This window comes from Lissotriton vulgaris, chromosome 5, assembly GCF_964263255.1.
Source record: "Lissotriton vulgaris chromosome 5, aLisVul1.2, whole genome shotgun sequence".
In the NCBI taxonomy this organism is placed as follows: domain Eukaryota; kingdom Metazoa; phylum Chordata; class Amphibia; order Caudata; family Salamandridae; genus Lissotriton; species Lissotriton vulgaris.
In genome coordinates this window covers 938,277,382-938,304,020 of record NC_141693.1, presented here as the reverse complement: position 1 = coordinate 938,304,020, position 26,639 = coordinate 938,277,382, and the positions used below count along the sequence as shown (strand labels likewise).

Genomic DNA, 26,639 nt, shown 5'->3' with positions numbered 1-26,639 from the left:
TTGTACTATACGGCAGCACAGGTGCAATTTGCGTGGTTTTGGGTCAAGCAACCTCGCTTCATGCCACAGGTTGCAGCAGAGCATTGGCTGGTGCACCCTATCCCACTGGAGGGGGCAATATATACGAGAATTGGACAGAGAGACCAGCAGCCCACCGCCCTTTATAGCTCGATTAAGGCATGGCATAGAATAATGGGGTTTCTAGAGGTGCAAATGGCATATACGCCCCTGATGCCTGTCGCCTACCACCCTGATATCCCGCTGCTACAGGAAGGAGTATTTAGGAAATTCAAAGAGAAGTTTAGGGTAACTACATGCGGAGATCTGTACCATGAAACTAAATTCCGTTCACTAGCACACATGTGTCCTGCAGAGATGCAGATACCATTAGATGTTTTTCTATACGTCAGACTGAGACAAGGTATAAAAGCGATTACACCGGCATGTCCGGATGAACCGGAGCGTCTGACTCTGCTTCATATTACTTTGGAAAGACTTAAACCAACGCGCCTAGTATATAACACGGTGCATACCCAAACAGTAAGGAAAGCGGCCCAGGCGAGGGCGAAATGGCACTCGGAAATGGGAGAACAGCTGATGGATGTACAATGGGAGACCTGCTGCCTACATACTGAAAGGGTCTCTCTGAGCAGCAGACACCGCATTATACACTATAAGTTCCTCCATAGGCTGTACTATACACCCGCAAAAATGCAGCGATTCCAGCTAGAGGACACTGATGAATGCGATAGATGCCGTTCCTCGGCCCCGGCATTTCCAAAGCCCAAAGCATTTCGGGAAATAACACTCCCTTCATTAGGGGCATCTAGGAGTGCAAACAAAATATTTAATTTAATTTGTATATTCCAACAAGATATGTCATAGTCACTTAACAAAGCGTGCATATCAGCAAAAACAAATATTAATATTCTAACAATATCCATTAATGCTAAATAACTCCGTATTGCTAAAACTGGGTACACCCCTTAACTCTGTTACAAGAACTGCTAGTCCTTAACAAAAAGAAACAACCAACTCTAAAATTTCATTTGCTTACCATGACATACTGATAGATCTTAAAACATCATGTAAACGTTTTCCGTAAAACCTCAGCCATCTGAGGACAGTGACTTTGGGGTAGATGTATCAAGATTTTCGTTAGCGATTTCTTAATAGCGAGTCGTTGCGAATCGCTATTAAGAAATCGTTAAATGCGATGTATGTATGTTTCTGCGACTTTTTTGCGATTCCTTAAAAGTCGCAATTTATTCTTAGACTTTTATGCGACTTCTTAATTTGCGAATTTCGCAAATTAAGAAATCGCAAAAAAGCGTGAATCTGCTGCTGCCAACTACAAAATAGCTGAGTCATACTCAGGAAATGGGCTTGATTAGTTTCACCTGCATGCCTGAGCCACACCAAGTGGCAGTTGGAAACCTGTTTGACTGGAGAGAGGAGCTGCTTGACTACAGGATGGAGGCTGCAAATTCAGAAGGAGGCCCCTCAGTAGAGAAAAGAAAAAGGAAGCAAACATTTTCGGAGAGGGAGGTGGAGACACTGGTGGAGGAAATGGCCTGCCATCATGAACTTTTGTTTGGAAAGCAATCCAAATATGTTCCTGAAGTCAGGAAGAGGAAGTTATGGCTGGAAATCCAGGAAAAAGTCAATGCAGTTGGTGTTATCCCAAGAACAATTGATGAAATTAAAAAGCGTTGGTACGACATGAGGCTGAGGGCAAAGGAAAAACTTGCTGAGAGACTAAAGGATGCCAATAAAACTGGTGGAGGATCTGGAAATGTGGACCAACCAACCCCACATGAGGAGCTCATTGAATCTACAATTCAGCATGAAAGTGTTTCCGGAGTCTCAGCCATTGACAGTTCTGATCACACAGTTGCTGAACATGGTAAGCAGGATGCTTGACTTTTTCATTGCATAAGTTAGAAGCATGAGTGTATGAGTGTGTGAGCATTATTCCATGTGTTTAATAAATAACAGCACTTAAATGTGAAAATGTATCCCCTTTTTTGTTTCACATTACTGCATACTTATGATATGCAGTACATTTAAGCTGCACCAACATACATGCATCTGAATAAGTACACAATACTACCTCTTTAGTTAGCTTAATTTAATAGTTATGAAGCACACAGACAGGCAAGCATCTCATGTGACTCTTTTTTTATTCCCAGATCATGTTGTAGATTCACATGATGGTGATGGGGGGCAATCCTCACAGGAACATATTACAGCCCCAGAAGAAGCAAATGTCAGTGATGAGCATGAATCATTGTCTTTTATGAGAAGAAAAAGAAAAGCAGTTGCACAACTGCAACCTTTTGAAGAATCAGATGATGAACCTGAGGGATCAACAAATAACATAAATGTGTCAGAACAGGAAGTTATACATCTTGACACAGTTAGTAATTCTGCTTCAAGAAGATCATATTCTAACAATAATACCAGGAGAAGCAGGGGAGAAGTCACAGAGACAGCAAATGTTTTTGCTGGTTTGGAAAACAACATGCTTTCAGTGCAACAAAAACAACATAAAGCATTAAGGTCAATTAATCCCAACTAAATAAATTAAACAAGAGTAACAATAAGGTGGGTGATGGTATGATGCGGATGACTGACTCCATGGACAGACTTTGTGTAGCATTTGAAAGAGCAGAGTCAAACAGAGTGAGGGATTCTCGCACTCATAACATCAGACTGAAGAAGTACTATGCAGCTATAAATAGTCTGTGCACTGTGACAGCACAGAGTAATAGGCGAAGCATTACCATGCAACGCATGGTTGGTCAATGCAGTAGAAATGTTGCCAAAGGGCTGGATAAAGTATCCCATTCTTTTGAATTATTAAAAACTTGTCAGAAAGGGCCAAGTGCGTTCTTTGAGGCCATTGAGTCTGAGGACACTTCCAGTAGAACCAGCAGTAACCCTATGCCCACTTTGGACACCCCTGACATGAGGAGTGGAAGCCTTGGTAGCCAACATACATCTGTGAGGAGAAGTGGTCCAGGCCAACGCAGGAGTAGCAGAAGGGGAAAAAATTAAAAAGAAAATTCAACATATATATTAATAAAAGAGAATGACACTGTGAGCAAACATTCTCAGATGTATGTCCTGTGGATTAACAGGTTCCAGGTTTTTGTTACCCATTTAATTTTGAAAAATTAAAGGTTTACATAATGAAAACTAAGATGTTGTCTTTTTATTTCTTACCTAGAAATAATTGTTAGTAATTTCTGCACGCCTTTGTCGCCCAGCCACAGCTCCTAAACCTGTAGCACATCTTCTTGGTGGAGGGACATCATCATTGTCTGAAGATTCAGGGTCACTCACTTCACATTCTGTTCCCTTTCTAATAGCCATGTTATGTAGCATAGCACAACTTGCAATTATTTTGCAACACAATGATGGCTTATATTGCAAGGATCCTCCACTTTTATGGATTCTTCTGAACCTGCTTTTCAAAATTCCAAAAGTTCTTTCAATAACTCCACGTGTAGAACGGTGTGCCTTATTGTATCTCCTTTCATGAATGTTACTTGGATTTAGATAAGGTGTCAAGATGAAATCACGAACTGCATAGGCGCTGTCTCCTAAATTGTAATTTCAGAAATGTGACAGTTTTAAAAATAGATTGACAAAAGTTTTAAAATTGATTTTGTGTTTTTAAGTAGCACTTACCAAGCAGAAATCCATCTCCAAATTCACCAGCACTCAAACGTCCATGTAATCCACTGTGTCTAAATATATATGAATCATGAGTGCTTCCTGGAAATTTTGCAACAATGTCAGTAATAATATATTTAGCATTACACACCATTTGAATGTTTAAAGAGTGGTAACTTTTCCTATTCCTATAAACATGCTAAGTTGCAGCTGGAGGTGTAATGGCAATATGTGTCCCATCTATACATCCAATTACATGTGGAAAATGGGCAATTTGATAAAAATCAAATTTAGAAATTTGGATATCTTGAGGTGTGCTGGAGAAGTAAATATGATGTTGCAACCTGTTCATCATTGCATCCAAAAACACCCTAAAAAACCTTGAAAAGGCACTCTGAGATACTCCTCCCACCTCTGCAATCACCCTTTGAAAAGATCCTGAGGTAAGAAGGTGCAGGGAACATAAGACCTGCACATGAGTTGGTATATAATGTGTCCTGTGTGTCTCATGCTCCAAAAAAGGCTTTAACTCCTCAATTAAGTCCAAAATGGTATGTGGATGCAGTCTATATTTCTCAAAAATGTCTTCTTCAGTCTGTTGAAATAAGGTAATCTTCAGTTTGAAAATCCTTTCCTGCCTCTGTCTCATCTGTGCAAGAGCTTGGATGCGCAGTCTTCTAGCTATCAGGTAAAGTCCAACCATGGTTCTGTTGAAAAAATCAGTTGGGGCTGTCTTTCAAAGATTCAAAAAAAATTACACCTGGTTTGAGTTAGTGTTAATTGCGAATTCTTATTTTGCGATTTGCAGTTTTTCGCTATTTGCGATTCTTTGATACATTTCATAGCGACTTCTTAAAATGCGATCATGCAAAATAGAGAATCGCTAAGAAATATTCGCATAAACATGAAAACGCAAATAACGAAACGCAAAATATAGCGATTTCTTATTTTGCGCTGCGAAAAAACACATACATCCCGAAATATGCAAAATATTCATTAACGATTCATTATGGTCGAAATTCTGCGAATTTCGGCCATAACGAATCGCAAAATGCTTGATACATCTAGGCCTTTGTGTTTCCATTTCATTACGTGCTCATAGATTCCCCTGACGAAGGGAGTGTTATTTGCCGAAATGCTTTGGGCTTTGGAAAATAAATCATGGCATGTCATTCACCCTATACTCTTGAGCTTTTTTTTAAAATGCATGTCAAAACGGATTGAATAAAATGAATTGAACTAAAAAGAGAGAAAAATGAACGAATAAAAATGTGACTAAGCATTAAAAAAGTATGTGAACTTAATTCATTGGATTCAAGCTACTACAGGAATGTGCAGCTTTGTGGAACCAAAGTTGGTTCCCTTTGTGGTTGAGTTATTGTACCACTTTGGCATTTTCCTAGTGATCTGAAGGATGGGGGGGCTGCTTCAATATTAGGGTTGGCTACTATGACCCCACCAAGCAAGAAATTATTTTGGTTTCAGTCCATCCATGCAGGGCACATGAAGTCCGTTAAGGGGTAAGGAAGTGGAGCTGTAGAGAATTCATATTTCATATTTATTTATTAATTACATAGTTACTTAAACCCTGTTCAATAAAATGCAGTGACGTAAAACACACAATACTGATTCTTATTATGGCTACACGTAACCTCAGTAGATGAATTAATTTTAGTTAAAAGCCTGATACATAGTAAACAGACCCCATAATTATAACTAGCAGTAAAAGGCTTAAATATCATACTACCGATTATAAAATACTTAAACATTAAACTGTAGATATGTGCTCCACAATCAATAAGTTAAAAGTGGTCAGCCTGCCATGAGGGATCTAGTCAAATTAAAACTGAGGCCGCGGGTGCAGCCAGTGTTCTCTGTCGCCTGCTCAGAGTAGTGAGATGGCAGTAGACCAAGACGCCCCCTCAAGTAAAGTGCATTGTGCAAAGACAGAAGGAAAGCACCTAGGGCTCCAACAATGCTTGAAAGGGAGGTCAGGCCTTCTGAGGATCGCCCTCACACAGTGTCCAAAGACAAGCAAACCTTCCCCCTTGATCACAGCAGAACGGTGTACATAATTTGTTTACTGCTAGCCCGACAGGGCCGTCCTCATGAGAGATATCATTCTGTTCTAGCTTAAGTCATTGTTGGCACCCGTGTAGCAAGGTGAATAGGTGTATTGTGAGGCATCTTTCTTCCCACCTTCAGCAAGAATTTAACTAAACAGCAGTTCAGCTGTGGGTCCCCTGGATCAAAGCAGGGCAGCACAACCTGCCGCCACATATATGTGCCTCTTTGATTAAAGGGAACTTTCAATGGCTGTCACCTTTTGTCCAGCAGTGCTTCATAAGAGCAGACAATGTGGAGTAAGTCTTCATTCCGGAGCCACATAATCTGCAAGTGCCAGGTAGGCCCTCCCACAGCCAGTGGGGGGGGGGGGGATTACATTTTGAGGGCAACCACCCCAACCAGTACCTCAGAAACTGCTTTTTGACAAAGGCAGGGTACCCAGTGTTAACTATTTTTGTGGCGCAAAAGTCTTGAAGTTATTTAGTATCTTCCATCTGTGGGCTCTGCACGTCAGTGAAGCCTTTTCTTCGGCGAGCAAGCAGATTTTTTATGATTTCCAAGCTAGCTTCTTGAAGACCTGATGGCTAGTAGGCATATCCCAAAGCTGTGCAAGCCCAATGATTGCTAGTGATTCCTGAAGATACATTCTTGCAGGTGACTAGTCTCTGCCCTGCATCTCATTCCATAGGAGGTAGGACAGTGTGCTGGACTCCGCTTCTCTGATTTTGTGCCAGCATTTTAGGTAGGCTTCTTGCCTGGCCAGGGGCTGTTTTAGCAGGCCAAACTCCAACTCAATCTGTGCTGGGAGGTAAAGCATGGAAGATGATTCTGTATGAGTGCAAGTTTACGCTGTCCAAATCTCCAGCATCTCTGCATCTTAGTGGTTCGCTCTGGTATGAAATCATCGGCATAAGATTAGCTTGTACTACTTAAAGAAGGGGTGCTGGTGAAGGCCCTGGCAATTTCCTTTTGATTTTTTGAGTGTTATATTCTGAGACAATGGAAACTATCAAGAGCTGGAGAGAATAAAGCACATGAATGGTGAGTCAAAGTTCAAAGGTAGCACTGCAGGAGAGCAGGTGAGGCTAAAAAGGTGTGAAGGTGCCAGGTCCTCAGAGGAGAGAAGCACAAGAGGAGAAATGCATTAGAATGGGATACTGGAGAGGTGAGGTTAAGGGGCTATAAGAGATGAAGGAGTGGACTTAAGATGCAGCAGGGCTGGTGAGGAGAGTTGCAGCAGACAGGGACAGGTGGTAGCAGGATGGTAGTAAACAAAGTTTGGGGGTCAAGGCTTAAGAGAGGTAGGTCAGTGGAAATGGGGTAAGGGGTGCAGCAAGCTATGATGCAAAAAGTGAGCACAACAGAAAAAGTATGATCAACCAGAATGTTACAAAAATATATGGTTTTATAGTGTGAAGATATTGCAAAGGGGTCCTCAGAAACACCTCTTTACTGGGATAAGACACATGCTCATTCGAATATTCCGTTAAAGAGAAGGGAAATTGTGTGTCCAATCAATTAGCAGAAGGTCATATATGCACTGCAATTTGTTGATCCCTCATTACAAATTACTCGCTTACTCAAGATTCCAATGCTTTACTGGTTCAGAAAAGTGTTGGACCGTTTTCATATGTATTTGCCAGCTCATCTCTGATATTGGCCTTCTTCCACACCTGGCTGCAGAATACATATCTTAACTCTCATAGTAAAGCCCAGTAAAGTCAGATGTGCACTGAAAAACAGTTTACAGCACATAACCCAGTGCTCTGGGTATGTCTGAATGGCACTACATGTAAGCAGAGCTCATGCCTTGTTTCTAGCTGTCAGTCCAAGAAAGAATTGTGTGTTAGAAAGCAATAAAATAATGTACTCGCAAATTTCAACATTACTATCACTGTGCCACCGTATAGGAACCTCCACGAAAGTAGATCGAAAATAAATCAATACAGTGGTGGTTTACCTGGGACATGCTTCGCATATCACTTCTGAAAACGAACGTGAGAGTATGTGTCGAGAGCAGACGTTCTCTGGGGTAGTACTGTGTTCTCTTCAGAGAGCGGTGGATCAGGCAATGAGGTGCCTTTCCATCAATTTCCTGCCTAATATAGGGGCTTCATCAAAATAATCATCTATTACTTTATAGTTACGCCTTATTGTCAGGAATTTACTGTAAGAAAGACCTGGGATGGTAACTTGAGTCCTGCATTAGGGTGTTTCTTTCTGTCAGTTCCTATATAAAGTTGCATATAATAGATTATTATCCATCTTGATGGTCAAGTCAAGGAAGTTAAAAGTATCTCTTCTGTAATGTGAAGTGAATTGTAAGCCCAATGCAAGTTGAAATAAGTCAGTACAGAAAATCAGTAAAATTGGATTCAGTACCCCGCCATATCATAAACATATCATCGATATAGCGATTCCATAAGACTTTTTACAATTCCACAATAACAATTTCTCTTCACTATGTAAGGACATCCCAGTGCTCACTCTATAAATGTAATTTTCTCCAAATAAAATCACCTTTATCTTTAAGCACAGTTGACCATGTGTAAGCCCTTCCTAGTATTTCCTACAGATTTTGTTGCAACGATTCAGGACAGTAACGGTTATCTTCATTTTGAGTTAATTTTCAAATCAGCTGCTCAATATTGTTCACCGACTGTTGAGTTCTGTTTCATAGCAAGTTCATACTGCAAAAGCTATGCTTGAAATTAATTCTAATTAGTAGTCCCTTTTACTCATTATGCATATTTGAGCTATTCCGTAAATATTTCTACAAAATGCCTCAATTCACAGAGTGTCCACTTCACATGCAACTCTCACCTTACCCTAATCTATTGTTGTTTCACTTTTTTCCGCACGAGGGACCCTTGGCCTTCTATGTAAGGGGCTTGGTGGTAAACCTGTGGCAATTCCTCATTTTATGTACCAAAAGTCATTTTCTCTCCTTCTGATTGCTGTTCCTTGGGGCATCCTTCTATCTGTGTCCAGTTCCCCCGCGGCCCCCGCGCATTTTTCCCGCTGCTGCGTCCCTGTGGCCCCGCTCACCTGCAATCCCATTCGCTGCCCTGCTCCCGCCTCCCAGCTGCTCCTCCCTCCCACATCCCCTCATATGGAAGCCGCTATGCTGCCGCGCTCAGCGGGCGCGCCACTGGCGCTACGCTGCCGCATCTAAGGCAAGCTCCTCTGTGCCCGTCCGTGCCTCGACCGCTCCCAGCTCCAGGACCCCTGGACACCACGAACGCCACGATGCCCGACACCGCTACGATGCCAGAACCCTCCACGCACTCAACACCCGACGATCACACACCTGCTTCTTGGCCGCCCCGAAGCGCACCTACGGAGCTTTCACCTGCCGAAACTGCAGCTTCACAAGCATCCGCCCCACCACGCTGCCGACCAGGAAAGAACCCAACCACCTCAGATGCATCCTCCTCAACACCCACTCCGCCCGAAAACATTCAGTTGAACTCTGGGACCTACTCTACTCAACCTCCCCAGACGTCGGCTTCCTAATGGAGACCTGGCTGAACCCTGCCTCGGCACCGGACATAGCCATAGCCGTCCCGGAAGGCTACAAGATCATCCGCAAGGACCGCACCAATAGAGCGAAGGAGGAATCGCCATCGTCCACAGGAACACTCTCAGAGTCTCGACCAACACCGACGACACCCTCAGCACCACCGAACACCTGCACTTCCATATCCACACCGACCCCAACACCACCCTCAGAGGAACCCTCATCTACAGACCGCCCGGACCCTGACCACAGTTCAGCGAGTCCATCGACGACTTCGTCAGCATACACGCCCTCGCCTCCATGAACTACATCCTCCTCTGGGACCTGAACTTCCACCTCGAGAACAATGACGACACCAACTCCACCACTCTGATCGACAACCTAGCCAACCTCGGACTCAGGCAACTCATCACAACACCCACCCACTCCGCCGGTCACACGCTTGACCCCATCTTCTCCGCAAGCCCCCCGTCTCCTTCAACCATACCACTGAACTCCACTGGACCGACCACCGCTGCATCCACTTCACCTTCAAGAAACCCACCACACACTACTGCACCCAACAGATGCCTCACCGCTGCTGGAGCAAAGTCACCGAAGAACAGCAAACCACCACCCTGGCCCACCGCCGCCCGCAACCTCAGACAGTGGATCAACGACTGCGCCAACATCCTCGCCCCGATCAAGAAACCCTCCAACAATCATACCAACAAGAAAGCCAGCTGGTTCACTGAAGACCTCCGGGCCTCCAAGCAAACCTGCCGAAAGCTGGAGAAGATCTGGCTCCGTGAACGAACACCGGACAGCCACGCCGCCCACAAGAATGCCACCCGCAGACACCATCACCTCATCAGATCCGCCAAAAGGGCCTCCTTCAAAGACCGCCTAGACAACAACGCACACAACAGCAAAGAGCTCTTCAACATCGTGAAGGAACTCTCCAACCCCAGCTCCAACACCAACGACTTCCCACCCTCGCAAGACCTGTGCGACTCGCTGGCCACCTTCTTCCACCGCAAGATCACAGACATCCACGACAGTTTCAACGCCACGACCGCCACGACCGCCCCGACAACCACTGAGACCTCCGCCCCCACGACCACCATCCGCACCAACCGCCTGCTTTACTGGACCAACATCAACGACGATGACACCATCAAAATCATGAACACCATCCACTCCGGATCTCCGTCAGATCCATGCCCACACCACATCTTCAACAAAGCCAGCACATCCATGGCACCCCATCTCCGAAAAGTCATCAATACCCCCCTTCGAGACAGCAACCTTCCCGGAGAGCTGGAAGCACGCCGAGATCAACGCCTTACTCAAGAAACCCAAGGCGGACACCAAGGACCTCAAGAACTTCCGGCCCATCTCCCTGCTCCCGTTCCCAGCAAAGGTCATCGAGAAGACAGTCAACGAACAACTGACCCGCTACCTCGAGGAGAACAACATCCTGGACCCTTCCCAGTCCGGGTTCCACAGCAACCACAGCACCGAGACTGCCCTCATCGCCGCCACCGATGACATCAAGTCCCTGCTGGACAACGGAGAAACGGCGGCCCTCATCCTCCTGGACCTGTCAGCCGCCTTCGACACAGTCTTTCACCACACACTACAAACACGCCTCCACAATGCTGGGATCCAAGAGAAGGCCCTGGACTGGACCACCTCCTTCCTCTCTGGCAGAACACAGAGCGTCCACCTTCCCCCCTTCCTCTCCAAAGCCACCAAGATCATCTGCGGCGTACCCCATGGCTCATCCCTCAGCCCAACTCTGTTTAACATCTACATGGCACCGCTCGCCCACGCCGCCCATCGGCATTACCTCAACATCCTCTCCTACGCTGATGACACCCAGCTGATACTCTCCCTCACCAAGGACCCCCACACCACCGAAACCAACCTTCACGAATGAATGAAGGCCGTTGCTGAATGGATGAGGAACAGCCAACTGAAGCAAAACTCGGACAAGACGGAGGTCCTCATCCTTGGATCCAACCCATTGGCCTGGGATGACTCCTGGTGGCCGACCGCATTGGGAACCGCTCCAACACCCACTGACCACGCACGCACGCAACCTAGGGGTCATCCTCGACTCCACCCTCTCCATGACTAAACAGGTCAACGCCGTCTCGTCCTCCTGCTTCAACACCCCTCTATGCTCCGTAGGATCTACAAGTGGATCCCCACTGAAGCGAGAAGAACAGTCACCCAGGCCCTTGTCAGCAGTAGGTTGTGCTATGGAAACACCCTCTACGCAGGATCCTTGGCCAAACTCATGAGACGGCTCCAACGCATCCAGAACGCCTCTGCGCGCCTGATCCTCGATATCCCTCGCCGCAGCCACATCACACCCCACCTGAGAGACTTGCACTGGCTCCCGGTCAACAAGAGGATAACCTTCAAGCTCCTCACCCACGCACAATAGACACTCCACAACACCGGACCAACGTACCTCAACAGACGACTCAGCTTCTACACCCCCACCAGCCAGCTCTGCTCTGCCGACCTCGCCCTCGCTACAGTCTCCCGCTTCCGAAGAGCGACCTCAGGTGGCAGATCGTTCTCCCACATCACCGCAAAGACCTGGAACACCCTCCCCATCCACCTACACCAGACCCAAGACCTGCTTACCTTCAGAAAACTCCTCAAGACCTGGCTTTTCGAGCAGTAGCAGCATTCCCCACCCCAGCGCCTTGAGACCCTCACGGATGAGTAGTGCGCTTTACAAATGATATGATTGATTGATTGACTGATTGATTTAGTCCAGGTTGTTGCTTTTATATATATTGTTTACCTCAGTATCCTGAATAGCATTGAGCACACTCTTATAGACTTAACACTACAAATACAGTGCAACCTTATTACCAATAAACCTACATATTGTGTGCTTGTAAGCGCACTAAGGAAAACAGTATAGAAATAAGAAGTCAAGGTAAAAAATATAAAATTCTTGCCACACAGAACTTATCTCATTGTTGACTGAATTGTTTCTCTAGTGGTGTGATGTTAATCATGATTTGTACATGGAGAGAATGACATATGTTTATTTTATGGACTTCGAGTGGCCAGAGTCATCATTGACACATCTCGGGTCAACTTTAATTGCTGAATGCACAGACCCTCATTAGAAGTTGGACTCAATAAGGTGGGGTTTTCACCATCCATGGTAAATACAATTTCTCCAGGTTAAAGTATTTACTGTGTGAGGTAAATAACTCCCACTGTAGGTTTTGAACACGAAAATGAGGAAAACCTGCAGAATCGGTTACAGGCACACTGAATTCTGAAAGTTTTACCTGTGTTCCTAGTCTTTTTCCCTTATACATTTCAGCAGCTTGACCTGCTGGAATCTATTTGGTGAAACTTGTCAGAGTGCAATAAATACCCTACAACTTGTAACTCTTGTTTGCACACGGGACAGACTATAGCCCTGCACTTGGATTGCGCGCCTTGAAATACAGCCCCGGCTTTACTGTAATTGCACTCTCATATTTCACACATCTCCATGACCCATATAAGGCACTGTGTGAGGTAAATAACTCCCACTGTAGGTTTTGAACACGAAAATGAGGAAAACCTGCAGAATCCGTTACAGGCACACTGAATTCTGAAAGTTTTACCTGTGTTCCTAGTCTTTTTCCCTTATACATTTCAGCAGCTTGACCTGCTGGAATCTATTTGGTGAAACTTGTCAGAGTGCAATAAATACCCTACAACTTGTAACTCTTGTTTGCACACGGGACAGACTATAGCCCTGCACTTGGATTGCGCGCCTTGAAATACAGCCCCAGCTTTACTGTAATTGCACTCTCATATTTCACACATCTCCATGACCCATATAAGGCACTGCTTAATTGGGTGTGCATCACAGGACATGGCATGTGGTGAGAGACATCCTTTACATCGCATGTGAAACATCGCATGCCGTTACAACACGGTCGTTACTCCAACCGCAGACCCATGTCCTCACCACATCTTCAACAAAGCAGACTCCGTCATAGCACCGCACCTCCGAGACGTCATCAACTGCTCCTTCAACACCGCCACCTTCCCGGAAGACTGGAACACGCTGAACTCACCGCCCTTTTGAAAAAACCCACAGCAGACCCCACCGAACTCAAAAATTACCGCCCCATCTCGCTTCTTCCATTTCCGGCCAAAGTCATCGAGAAAGCTGTCAACAACCAGCTCGCCGCCTTCCTCGAAGCCAACAAATCCCTCGACCCCTCACAATCTGGCTTCCGAGCAAAACACAGCACTGAGACCGCCCTCATCGCAGCAACAGACGACATTCGAACTCTACTGGACAATGGAGACACAGTCGCCCTCATCCTCCTTGACCTCTCTGCAGCATTCGACACAGTCTGCCACAGCACCCTTTTACAGCGCCTCAGAAACATCGGAATCCAAGGAAAAGCGCTTGATTGGATCACCTCGTTCCTCACCGGAAGAACCCAGAGAGTCCGCCTTCCACCATTCAAGTCCGAGGCCTCTGAAGTCATCTGCGGCGTACCACAAGGATCCTCACTCAGTCCCACCCTCTTCAACGTTTACATGAGCCCCCTCGCGGCCATCGCACGCCATCACAACCTCAACATCATCTCTTACGCGGATGACACTCAACTAATCCTTTCTCTCACCAATGACCCCAACACCGCCAAAACTAACCTACACGAAGGAATGAAAGAAGTTGCCGAATGGATGAAACACAGCCGTCTGAAACTGAACTCAGACAAAACTGAAGTCCTCATCTTAGGTACGTCCCCCTCTGCATGGGACGACTCCTGGTGGCCGGAAGCCCTCGGAAAAGCACCCATCCCGACAGACCACGCACGGAACCTAGGCGTCATCCTGGATTCTTCACTCTCAATGAACAGACAAGTCAGCGCCGTATCCTCTTCCTGCTTCAACATTCTTCGCATGCTCAGAAAAACATTTCGCTGGATCCCCACCGAAACAAGGAAAACAGTCACCCACGCTCTGGTCACGAGCCGACTGGACTACGGAAACACCCTCTACGCAGGTACTACCGCAAAACTCCAGAAGAAACTCCAACGAATCCAAAACGCCTCAGCCAGACTCATATTAGACATCCCACGCAACGAACACATCTCTGGTCACCTTAAAGACCTCCACTGGCTACCCGTCAATAAGAGGATCACTTTCCGACTGCTTACCCACGCACACAAATCACTCTACGACATCGGTCCAGAATGCCTCAACTCACGTCTGTCCTTTTACACCCCCTCCCGCCAACTACGCTCTTCCAGCCAAGCCCTCGCCACTGTACCTCGCATCAACAAGACCACCATGGGAGGCAGATCCTTTTCTTACCTGGCTGCTAAAACATGGAACTCTCTCCCCGCTTACCTTCGCCTCACCCAGAACCACCTAGCATTCAGAAAGCAACTTAAAACGTGGATATTTGAAAAGTAATCCTCCTCCCCTTCCTAAGCGCCTTGAAACCCTCTGGGTACGTAGTGCGCTATATAAGTTTTTGTGACTTGACTTGACTTACAGCGCATACCTTTACAACGCAAGTCGTTACAACGACTTGCTGTCGGGGACACAAGGTGTTGGATTTAAAATTCAACACCTTCCCCACTGTTGCACACACTGGAGTTGGAATAGTAAATTATACTATTCCAACATCCAGCGCCCCCTACAGCAAGTCGTTATAACCACTTGCGTTGTAAAGGTATGTGATGTAGACCGCGTTGTAATGGCATGTGATGTTTCTCATGCAATGTAATATCGCATATGCCATGGGGTTATGTGTAGCAGCTCCAAAATGGAGGGCCCTCCCTTCTGACGCGGTGCAGAGGAGGTGCTGATAACTAATGTAACGTGGTCGCGACTGTGAGGTTCTGGCAGTCCTGTCACTTAGCAGATTTTATTAAATTAATTTCATAATTGAGTGTTCAAGAAAACAAAGCTACTACACTGCAAAAATAATTATGATAGCGCTGTCGTTCCCCAACTGGTGTGTGTAGCAGCCTTGGTAAATTCTTTAATCTGACGGAAGCATAAAGATTTCTGAAAATCTAACCTCTTGCAAGCATGAACCTCGTCCTTTAGACCAATTTCGGTTTTGTGAGTATTCTGCAAAAAATGAGACACAGTTCAATACCTCATGCCTCTATCAGCTTTAGCGGGTGCGTTGCCAATGCAGAGAAGTAAGTGAGGCCAAAGAGGTTTGCAGGCAGCATACAATAATGTAGTAAATTGAAACGACATTTTCATTACAGCTGGTTGAGGGGGCAATTTGAAGTTTTCAATTGGTTTGTTTTTCATTGCTTGTGGCTGTTTCTTTACTCAGCATTTGTCATTGCTCTCGATTATTTTGCTCATGCTTCCGTTGGTACCGTGTGTTGGGTTTGGTTTCAAACTAGAAATCTAGAACTGTCTTCCTCGTGATGCCTTTCTGAAGGCGGCTGTTAATAGAATGTTATGTGCAGGTCGAATGTGTCATAAATTCGAGATGACAGAAATAGTAAACTATCGTGGCTTTACAGAAAAATCCATACTATATAAATTTACTGATCGTTTGAGACAAGTAAATCAGCAAAAAACATGGCACAGAATATAAAGTATCAGATAAATCAAAAGCACCACAACTTTTAGCTGTTTTTAGAATGAGCTTGTGACATGCTTTTCTGAATTATGGCCCATAAGAAGCAGTGTACCCAATGGACCGGAGTCACTAAACTTCCCAGGAAAAAGCCATATATTTGCCCCTGTGGGTTTTCTCCTACTAATGTGGCAAATTCTCGCGTCTTTAGGAATTCACAAACACATTCTGGATTATTGCTGGGAATCTGAAATCGTTGCAGTCATAAAGTTACTACCTGGTACATTAATAAATGTTACAAGCATGCATTTGCACACTAAGAAATTTGACTATAAAATGCATTTGCGGTCATTTTATAGTTTCTTCATGGGAATATGGTTTCTCTGTGTGGAACCTCCATCCCCTTTCACCACCCGAAGGGTTTTGATAGGACCTAGCACCAGCCGTCTGAGAATGGTGTAGTCTTGATGAGATTTTTCTGGGACCTGCCCGCTGGATTACATTTACATGCTTAACTGCAAATGTTCAACACTTGGATTCAACGCAAGGAAGCCAGGAGCCCAGTGGCATGGTGTAATTTGACTTTACACTTAAAACAGGGATCTATGACAGAATTTCGACAGACAGAATTTGACCTACACAAATATCGGCGTAATTATATCGATTGCAAGAATATCGACGCCCTATGTACAACATGGTAAGTACCAAAATATCGAAAAAATAATATCGATGTTAAAAATATCGTTGTAAAATATATCGTTTTTTTTGGGTTTAAAATAACATGAAAAATACTGTAAATAATACTTATAAATTACGTAAACATATTTAAATATATTTAATAATGGTAAAAAAAAAAAATAATACATATTTAATAAAAAAAAAATATTAACAAATCATATATAATATATACTTACTTAACAATAATTACTATTCCCACTCCAGAGGGTGCAACGTAGAAAAAGTGTTGGATAGCGTAGGGTAAAAATTACTATTCCCACTCCAGAGGGTGCAACAGTAGGGAAAGTGTTGGATAGCGTAGAGGTAAAAATTACTATTCCCACTCCAGAGGGTGCAACAGTAGGGAAAGTGTTGGATAGCGTAGGGGTTAAAATTACTATTCCCACTCCAGTGGGTGCAACAGTAGGGAAAACTGACCCTGAACCCAAAAAATATCCCTTTACCCAAGAACTGAAAACTGACCCTGAACCCTAAAAATACCCCTTTACCCAAAAACCCAAAACTGACCCTGAACCCTAAAAATACCCCTTTACCCAAAAACTGAAAACTGACCCTGAACCCAAAAATACCCCTTTACCCAAGAACTGAAAACTGACCCTGAACCCTAAAAATACCCCTTTACCCAAAAACTGAAAACTGACCCTGAACCCTAAAAATACCCCTTTACCCAAAAACTGAAAACTGACCCTGAACCCTAAAAATACCCCTTTACCCAAAAACTGAAAACTGACCCTGAACCCTAAAAATACCCCTTTACCCAAAAACTGAAAACTGACCCTGAACCCTAAAAATACCCCTTTACCCAAAAAAACAAAACTGACACTGAACCCTAAAAATACCCCTTTACCCAAAAAAAACAAAACTGACACTGAACCCTAAAAATACCCCTTTACCCAAAAACCCAAAACTGACCCTGAACCCTAAAAATACTCCTTTACCCAAAATTAATTAATATTACAATTAAATTACTTCCCACCCTATTCCCCTATAAACCCACAACCCACTCCAGTAGTAAAACATATAATTTAGTTAAAAATATACATAAATTATCAATTAATTATTCAATTATTCAATTAAAATAAATCATTGCCAATTAATATTTAATTGCAAAATAAATTAATCATTAAAAAATAATTATTTAATTACAAATAAATTACTTCCCACCCTATTCCCCTATAAACCCACAACCCGCTCCAGTAGTAAAACATATAATTTACTTAAAAATATACATACATTATCAATTAATTATTCAATTATTCAATTAAAAGAAATCATTGCCAATTAATATTTAATTGCTAAATAAATGAATCATTAAAAAATAATTATTTAATTACAAATAAATTACTTCCCACCCTATTCCCCTATAAACCCACAACCCGCTCCAGTAGTAAAACATATAATTTACTTAAAAATATACATAAATTATCAATTAATTAATCAATTAATCAATTAAAATAATTCATTGCCAATTAATATTTAATTGCAAAATAAATTAATCATTAAAAAATAATTATTTAATTACAAATAAATTACTTCCCACCCTATTCCCCTATAAACCCACAACCCGCTCCAGTAGTAAAACATATAATTTACTTAAAAATATACATAAATTATCAATTAATTAATCAATTAATCAATTAAAATAATTCATTGCCAATTAATATTTAATTGCAAAATAAATTAATCATTAAAAAATAATTATTTAATTACAAATAAATTACTTCCCACCCTATTCCCCTAAAAACCCACAACCCGCTCTGGTAGTAAAACATATAATTTACTTTTATATATTTTTTATTTATAAAAACATATTATAACAATTAATTTAAATACTTAACTAAAATTTCTAACACATATTAGTAAATCGAAATTACTTACATCGATATATATGCTATCGATATAAGTAATTTCGATATTACTTACCTTAGGGCCGATATTCTGGCCATCGATATTCTGGACATCGATATTCTGTCCCTTCGATATTAGCAACTCGATATAAGTGTAAGTCGAAATTAAAGATTCGATATTTTGACTGTGTACCTTAAAACATCACTCTGATTGGATTCCAGGCAGACTACATTTTTAGTAGGTTTTGAGATGGACTCAGTGAAGAAGACTTCTGAACGCCAGACAACAGGTACAAGATCTTGCCCTTCATTACAAAATGCACATTACCATGTGCTATAATTAATGTACCTGATCAAACCAAGCCCCTATGTGCTTTGTATTTATTAGGTGCATGTAGGAAACTTAATATTACCATGTCCCTACAGTGACAAGGCCCTTGGCATTATTTTCACTGTGGAAGGCCTTGCTGTCTTATGTAGAAAACCAGAGTACACAATAAAATATGAATACTGTATCTCTGGAATGGGCCCGCCAGAAAAATAATTAAACATCTATTTTTATTAGTCACTAATAAATCAATTCAATGGTGAAGTAAGATTTAATTAAATATTAAGGAAAAAACGTTCAGAAAGTTCCCAGAAGCTAATTTACATTGACGCTCCAGCTTCTCCCAGCAAATGACTAGTCTTGAATAGGTGTATGAAATCTGTGAAATACCTCACTGGACCAAACAATAAGATGACTTGAATGGCCAGAGATGACTCCTCTGAATCTCAGAGAATATGCAAGGTGGGGGCTTTGGAGTTCCTTTTTTGACACTACAGTGTCAAATCCTGCTTGACTGTCAAATCCTGCTTAGCAGGTCTGTTGCATTCACCTATTCACGTAGGGCGCTCTTGAAAGAGAGGGAACAGTATGCCAATGCAGTTCTTCTGCAACAGCTGTTCGGTTGTTGAAGGACCCTGCTTTTATCCAACTAGACTTTTGTCTCTAGGTTTGCTGTGGGTCTAGTACCTGCTCCAAAATTAATTTAAATGTCAGAATTGGGCGGTCACTAGGGTTATCAACCCACAGACAGAGTCGGCTCTTGGAGCCCAAGTTTGATGTGTCCGAAGACATTTATAACCTTGAAAGTGCCCTGATATTGCATTTTGCAGTACGACAAACAGGAACTCCTGAAAAAGTGGGTAGAGATGGCTATGGTAATTTTAACACGTTAGGACAACCCCTCGTAGTTATTGCACAGGGCAGAAGGCTTAACCTACGGAAATGTGTAAAGCAATCAGAAGTATCGAAACAGCTGCAAAGTTGAAAACACAACACAATAAAAATCCCATTCCATTTTATAAAAATATAATCATTTAATGAACAAAAGGATACCAAAACAACAAAAATCCAATAAGGGGACCCAGAAATATGAATCTCTAAATTGTATAGTTAAAAAGCACCAAAAAGCATTACTCCCCAATGCAGATCAACTGGCCAGGATAGAATGGTAACTAAGCTTGATTTAGGGCAGACCAAGATCCCTTGACCAATACCCATCCAGGTTTTATAAAGTCAGAGGTTTTACCTTGGCAAGTCACCATCCTTGAGTGGGGCAAGGCCCAGGCTCCATCCGAGAAGGGCTTCACAACGTCATGAGGTCTCAGTGAAGCCATTTGTTTAGCCAGGAAAAACTCAGTGGGAAAATTCTGAATGTATCCCCATTGAAGTACTCTCGCTGACCAGATACTTTTGGCGCCTTTGCCTGGTCATGATTTCTACATTCGGGCTATGTAACATTTTTGGAGCTCATATTTCTCTAGTGGGATAAGGCTATACGATGTAGCCAAAGAGGGTTTCACAAGGCCAGACACCTTCTCTGCGAAGTCACACAGAAATGGTTTTGCTCCAGCAGAAAAGCTCCAAGGAGGATAAACCTGAATCATCAGCCCAGTAGCAATACAACTTGGTCGGATCAGCCTAGCAGGTTTGTCCCAGGTGCTAGGCTGATCAGCCCACATAGAAAGAGGAAATAACTAGGAGACATAAACATATTTTTCCTTGTTATGTCTCACCTGGGAAGGTGTAGCATTTTGATGCATTCCCAGGTTTACTATTCAAGGAACACCCACACTCTTCCCATAGAACAGCTTACCAGGGTTGAGTAAAGCAAGGCAGCAACTTGCTCTGCCTTGTGTTACTTTAGATTTACTAAGCCACACAGAAGTATGCAAAAAGGCTTTGCATGGCTTAGTAAATCTCACTGAAGCCTTTGTGTTGCCTTGTGACCCCTTGCATGATGCAAACACAATGCAAGAGCTTTGCAAATTTGGTCCTAAATATTCACCATTGAAATACATTGCTAGAACAGCCAAATTATTAACTTTATGCATTTATATTATTTTTTCGTGCTATTGGTCTACGGGGTATAAATTTAGATTTGAAGCGTAAAATTGTATCTTTTATTTTAACCTTGATTAAAAGTGCAAATTAAATTTCCTTTGATGGAGGAGCTTCAGAATAAAATGCATTTCGGTGATTTGAAGATAAATTGTTGAAATTTCGAATTTTAAGAACATTGAACAATAAGGCAATCATTGACAAATAATGAACCATTGAATTCCAAAATAGAATGCTCATTTATTGAGAAAGAATTCAAGACTTGAACTAATTCTTAACAATATTAAGAGTGGAGCAACTTCGTGATGGAGGGTGTACCATTGGGATCACACAAATAATTTGAATATAAAAAATGGTTAAAAAGAAGAGTGCAGTGCAGAAACAAGCATCTCTTGTAGTTTTAAACTGCCACAGTTAGGCTACAATTATAGGCCCAAACTCACATTTACACTGTCATTGTAGTGGATGTGACAATAGGTACTACAGTTCACTGGTGAGACTAAACTTATAGGCCATGGGTACACTTTGCACTGCTTTGTAGGGACTTATAGGTAAGTAAAAAATGCCAATCAGGACTATAAGCAATTTCAACATGTCTTAGGGGGTCAGAGCGCATGCACTGGTCCCTGGTTAAGAGAGTCAAAGTGCAGAGTCACAAACCAGCGGCATCATTACTCAAAAAAATAGAGTAACCATGCAAAGGATGCATTTTCCTGCATTGACAAATACACTTAATCCTTTACATTGGTATATCTCCCTATCATCTTGTGGCATAGAGAACTGATGAACATATGAAACCTTGTAGGAGTACACACTTTTGCAACCTCAGAAATATAAAATCTTTAAAGTGTCTATTCACAACTGAGTTTAAGGTTGTCAATATAACTGTTGCACCAGTTTGCACCCTGAACAGGGATGTCACTGTTGTGTTAATAGAACATCTTACTGGTTTTTGCCATACGATTGGTGCCTGAAGCACATCATGGCAGCAAATAATGCACATGATGGGCTCGGTCAACTTGCAATGAGGGAAAATACTGCTGTTAGTGTGTTATTCCTCATGGTGAGATCCAAAATTCAGAATGATGCACAAAAAGGGCCATATGTCTATACCACACAAAGTTGTAGTTGGATTTTCTGGGTGCGTTCTTAACAACTGGAACTGTGCTCCAGTTATAGAGGCCTGGGTGTTCCAATAATATTTTAACAAGTACATGGAAAGCTGCACACATTTATCTCCATCACTAGCACCAACACAAATTGCTCTCTCACTATCCCTTTCGGTTTAAAGTCTATCTGCAAGAAGCCAAATCTCAATATGTGTGTTAAGGATCCTCCAATTGGATTGGGCTAACTAGCTGTCTACCAGTGATGTAATACGGGCCCCTGTACCCACTGTGGCTCATGGGGCCCCCAACCCTCCTGGGGGCTCCCATCCTGTGGCAGTTTCTGAGCAAGGGTGTCGGTGCTCCGCCTGCTTGGCTTTCACTCCCCAGGGTGTGCTACTGCCAATATCAATGCAAACTCTTTAAAACTGTTTTATGTTTATAATGTACACATACCTCCTGATTGGGCCCAGACTTCTGTTGCTGTGATGAGTCATGACGCTCTGCCAGTGATGCTGATGCATTCCCTAACCAGCTTCCCATGGGCAGGTCCAGAGTCTACAGTATTTACCAGACTACCTATCTCACACCTCTGAGGCCTGTGAGGACATCATCAGCACAGCAAAAACATTGCATTAAGGGCCTGCCTCTACCTCCTGATGTGGAGTGAGGGTAAAATAAGGCCCAGGCATTTTAGACTGAAGCCTTGTAACTCTGGGAGTGTGGAAAGCCTTTTCCATCTCATCACAGGGCTGGGGCCGCAGGCAGAAAGGAAGCAGAGAAATCGAGTCTGAACAGTTTGTCATCAGGATTTATTTAGACACACTGCGCAGACTTGAGGTGTCTCCTTCCAGCACTGAAGTTAATTGCAGGACCATATGGAGGCCATCATTCAAGCTCCAGTGCCAGTGTCTGTGTCCGTGTTTCACTGGCAGCTAGGAGCTGAGGAGCAGACAAGGTGTTGTGTACTGCATGTTTGTGTCGGCATTGCCATGAAGCTTCTCTTAACAGCTAAAGTCCTGACGGTTTCCCACGGCCCCCAATCTTGTGAGCAGGCCACCACCAAGTGGGTAAGTAAAAAAATGAGCTTAGCAATTGGCCTAGCAAAACTCATGTATTGATCATGGCACTGGAACCCTGATGCCACTGCTAGACGAATGCAAAGCAATACAATAACACGCATTTGCAATGCAATCAGCCTCACACTCGAGAGAGTTTCAGCTATTGGCATTGTAAACGGCAATGCCTTTTATTTATGTTTTGGTTTTGAAAACAGATAAATAAATGGCCAATAATAGATCATAAGAACCTGGCAACCAGGTTTTGGTAGGGCGCACTACCGTAATCCAGGTAAAGTACTCAAAAAGCAATTCTCAGTGGTGCTCCAAAAGGGAGGGAAGAGGTCGGCTGCCAAGCAACCCCACAGCATCCAATAGGTGGATATCAAAAAAATCAAACCATTTCTCCCCAAGCACTCTGAAACCAGTACAATTAAATCATATTAGTAATCAGTAATACAGTTATTGCAAGGCAAGGCAAAACCAAGAAATAATATGAGCTCATATCAGTTCATTCCTCTTATCACCAACTTGTCACTCGTTCCATTCGTTCATTAGTCCATCAACACTACACTTGTTCAATCATTCCTTGTAACTGGTCCAAAAGAATTTTCTATTTTGATTCTCCTCAATTTTCCGTTGACATCCAATGCGTTTTTATTTAAATGTTGTTCATAAACTCAAATCAAAGTCATCATCAGTTGCAAAGCAACCTTGTTCCAAATATCAAATCAAAATGTTCATCAGTTGCAAACTGCAGCCAACACGTGTTTCGTCAGACATTAATATATGCCAAATGACTTCCTCAGGGCTACAACCCAAAAGAAACAATATGCAAATCAATAATTGATATTATAAGCACCGTTTTATAGCAACAACTAAGAATCAATTCCTTGTAGTTGAGATGAAGAAAAGAAAAGAAGTCACCATTATTGTGCAAGAGGCAAAAGAAAAAGTAAGTAAACAAAAACCACCAAGGGTTAAGCTCAACCGGAGTGCATATTACCACCAAGCAATAGAAAAGTATAAAATAGACATAGAAGTATAAATCACCTCAAATTTAATTTTAAATCAACCAGTCCTCAAAAACAGTTAAAGGATCCTTCCTAAGTCAACTGTAAAAGAAATGAAAGTTTCAGATATTCTCAACGTGTCACCATAATTAGCATACAACAATCTCGAACAACAGCTAGTGAGTCTGTTTTGATAAGACATTCCTCCTCAAGAATAACACCATTCTAGCTCCCAGTAAATAGTATGTAAGTGCTATATGTTTTTACTCAAAACGCACATACCATTTTAAGCATGTTCTCTCGAAATTAATAATTTATAGAATAGCACTCACGCCGATCGCAAAGGTAACACACAGTACGTTGTAAATAGTCCGCTCACCTAAACTCCTTGAGCTAATATAATCACCAAGCGGAAACTCATATATCCGAAATACCAGTAAAATGAAGAAGGTAATATTCGTCCAAATATAACCTGTAATGGAAATAAACGAACAATATACTCACTGAGTAACACAATTGTAGTTTTAATCTCTTGAGACTTTAACTTGTCTAAGCTCACCTGTAGATATGCTACCAATAACCTTCGACATTTTCTTAGGTATGCAGATGTCTAAGATCATTCCCCAGTTCTGTCGGGTAAAGCAGAAAATGTGGTATTCCCGTATATCTTCCTTATCCTAAAATCTCGTTATAGGTATCTAATATAATAATCGCTTACCTCAAATATCTTTGAAATGAGGATTAACGTATACACAATCTCCAACACAATAGTCCAACAATCGAAAAAAGTTCTCCCGCATACTCCTATTAACATGTGATCTACAGTAAGAGCAAATTCCATTACCGACTCTCCAATAGGTTTATGTCACCAACTGTAAGGTAAATAGCAAACATCACTCACCGGGAGCGGCAAGTTATTCATTTGTGTACCTTTCGTATGGAAATCATAAATTGCAAGAGACTCTCCCGTAAACCCCTAACATCATGAAGTCGAACAAATCACGAGTACGTGACCTGCAGTAAAAGATATTAGTTGATACGTTATGAATATAATTATTTAAAGACTAAGTAACAAGCATCACTCACCGAGTGCAACATAGTAATCACTCCGTGTATTAGTTTGCTTACTGAATGAGCGCCAATAAAATCAGTCTAAATAGAAATAGGTCCCATGGGCGCCATCTTAGACGAGTCAAAAATGTCTAAATAGTACATTTAAACAAATATACTCAAAATCTCAAAAGTAAAGAAGCCAAAGGAGATACCATATCAATAATGAAACGTAATTCTTATAAAAATACCCTAATAAAGTAATTTGGACTCCTATTCAGTTAACGTCCGACTCGGTCCAAAGCCACCATATACGTCGGTAATCTTAATATATAAGAAAGGTACATATGGTAAAGAGTTATAAGACACAAAAATCATAGCTACACTTCCATAATCACAATCGAAAATATTTGTCAAAGTAAAAAGAAATAACCAGTTCTGTCAACTAAATCTAGACCGGACTCAAACCTATGACCTAATATATCCAAGGTAAAAGGCTGCCTCACCAGGCCAAACGGATTGATTGCAATAAAATATCCTATGTAAGTTAGGTCACTGCATCTTTACATCCTATGCAGTTAAACCAAAGTCCAAAGAGAAGAAGTGAAAGTTAGAGGAATCAGAGAAGATACAAAAGGAAAAATATGTATATAACTAACAATAGTTCTTATGAAATTGTACAGTTTCCAGGTATCAAACCAATATTAAAAAATGTCCCCACATATAAATTTAAACAGTAAGTTAAATACATTCGTCCTGAGCAATCATCTAATCGTTACTCCATCCATAAGTAATCGGATATATATTCCTTATTAGGGCATCAGGATTCAATAACAAACTATTCATCATTTCAAAAAAAGGGGTCATACAGTAGCGCACAATCAGTACTAAAAGTTAAATATTTGCAAAAGTTTTCACAAATTACTTGATTAGGGTATTTTTATAAGAATGACGTTTCATTATTGATATGGTATCTCCTTTGGCTTCCTTACTTTTGAGATTTTGAGTATATTTGTTTAAATGTACTATTTAGACATTTAAGAAGGCGCCCACGGGACCTATTTCTATTTAGACTGATTTTAATGGCGCTCAATCAGTACGCAAACTAATACACGGAGGGATTACTATTTTGCACTCGGTGAGTGATGCTTGTTACTTAGTCTTTAAATAATGATATTGATAACGTATGGGAGAGTTAGTAACGACTAGTATCTTTTACTGCAGATCACGTACTCGTGATTTGTTCGACTTCATGATCTTAGGGGTTTACGTGAGAGTCTCTTGCGATTGATGATTTCCATGCGAAAGGTACACAAATGAATAACTCGACGCTCCCGGTGAGTGATGTTTATAATATACCTTACAGTTGGTGACATAAACTTATTGGAGAGTCGGTAATTAAATTTCTCTCTTACCTTAAATCACATGTTAATAGGAGTGTAAGGGAGAACTTTTTTTGATTGATGGACTATTGTGTTGGAGATTGTGTATTTGTTAATCCTCATTTCAAAGATATTTGAGGTAAGCGATTATTAGATTAGATACCTATAACAAGATTTTAAGATAAGGAATATATACGGGAATACCACATTT

The 26,639-nt window shown here is 42.0% G+C and overlaps 2 protein-coding genes across 2 annotated transcripts in view; both read left to right on the top strand.

Moving 5' to 3' along the window:
- The window catches only part of JAKMIP3 (Janus kinase and microtubule interacting protein 3), a 776,485-nt gene that overhangs the window by 553,044 nt on the left and 196,802 nt on the right, over nucleotides 1-26,639 (top strand). The window lies entirely within an intron of this gene.
- LOC147711819 (uncharacterized) overlaps nucleotides 1,405-26,639 on the top strand; it is a 28,088-nt gene continuing 2,853 nt past the window's right edge. Inside the window, exons 1-2 of the mRNA XM_086924959.1 lie at nucleotides 1,405-1,906; nucleotides 2,193-2,423. Coding sequence (XP_086781085.1) covers nucleotides 1,405-1,906; nucleotides 2,193-2,423 — 733 coding nt within the window. The remainder of the gene's footprint in view (nucleotides 1,907-2,192; nucleotides 2,424-26,639) is intronic.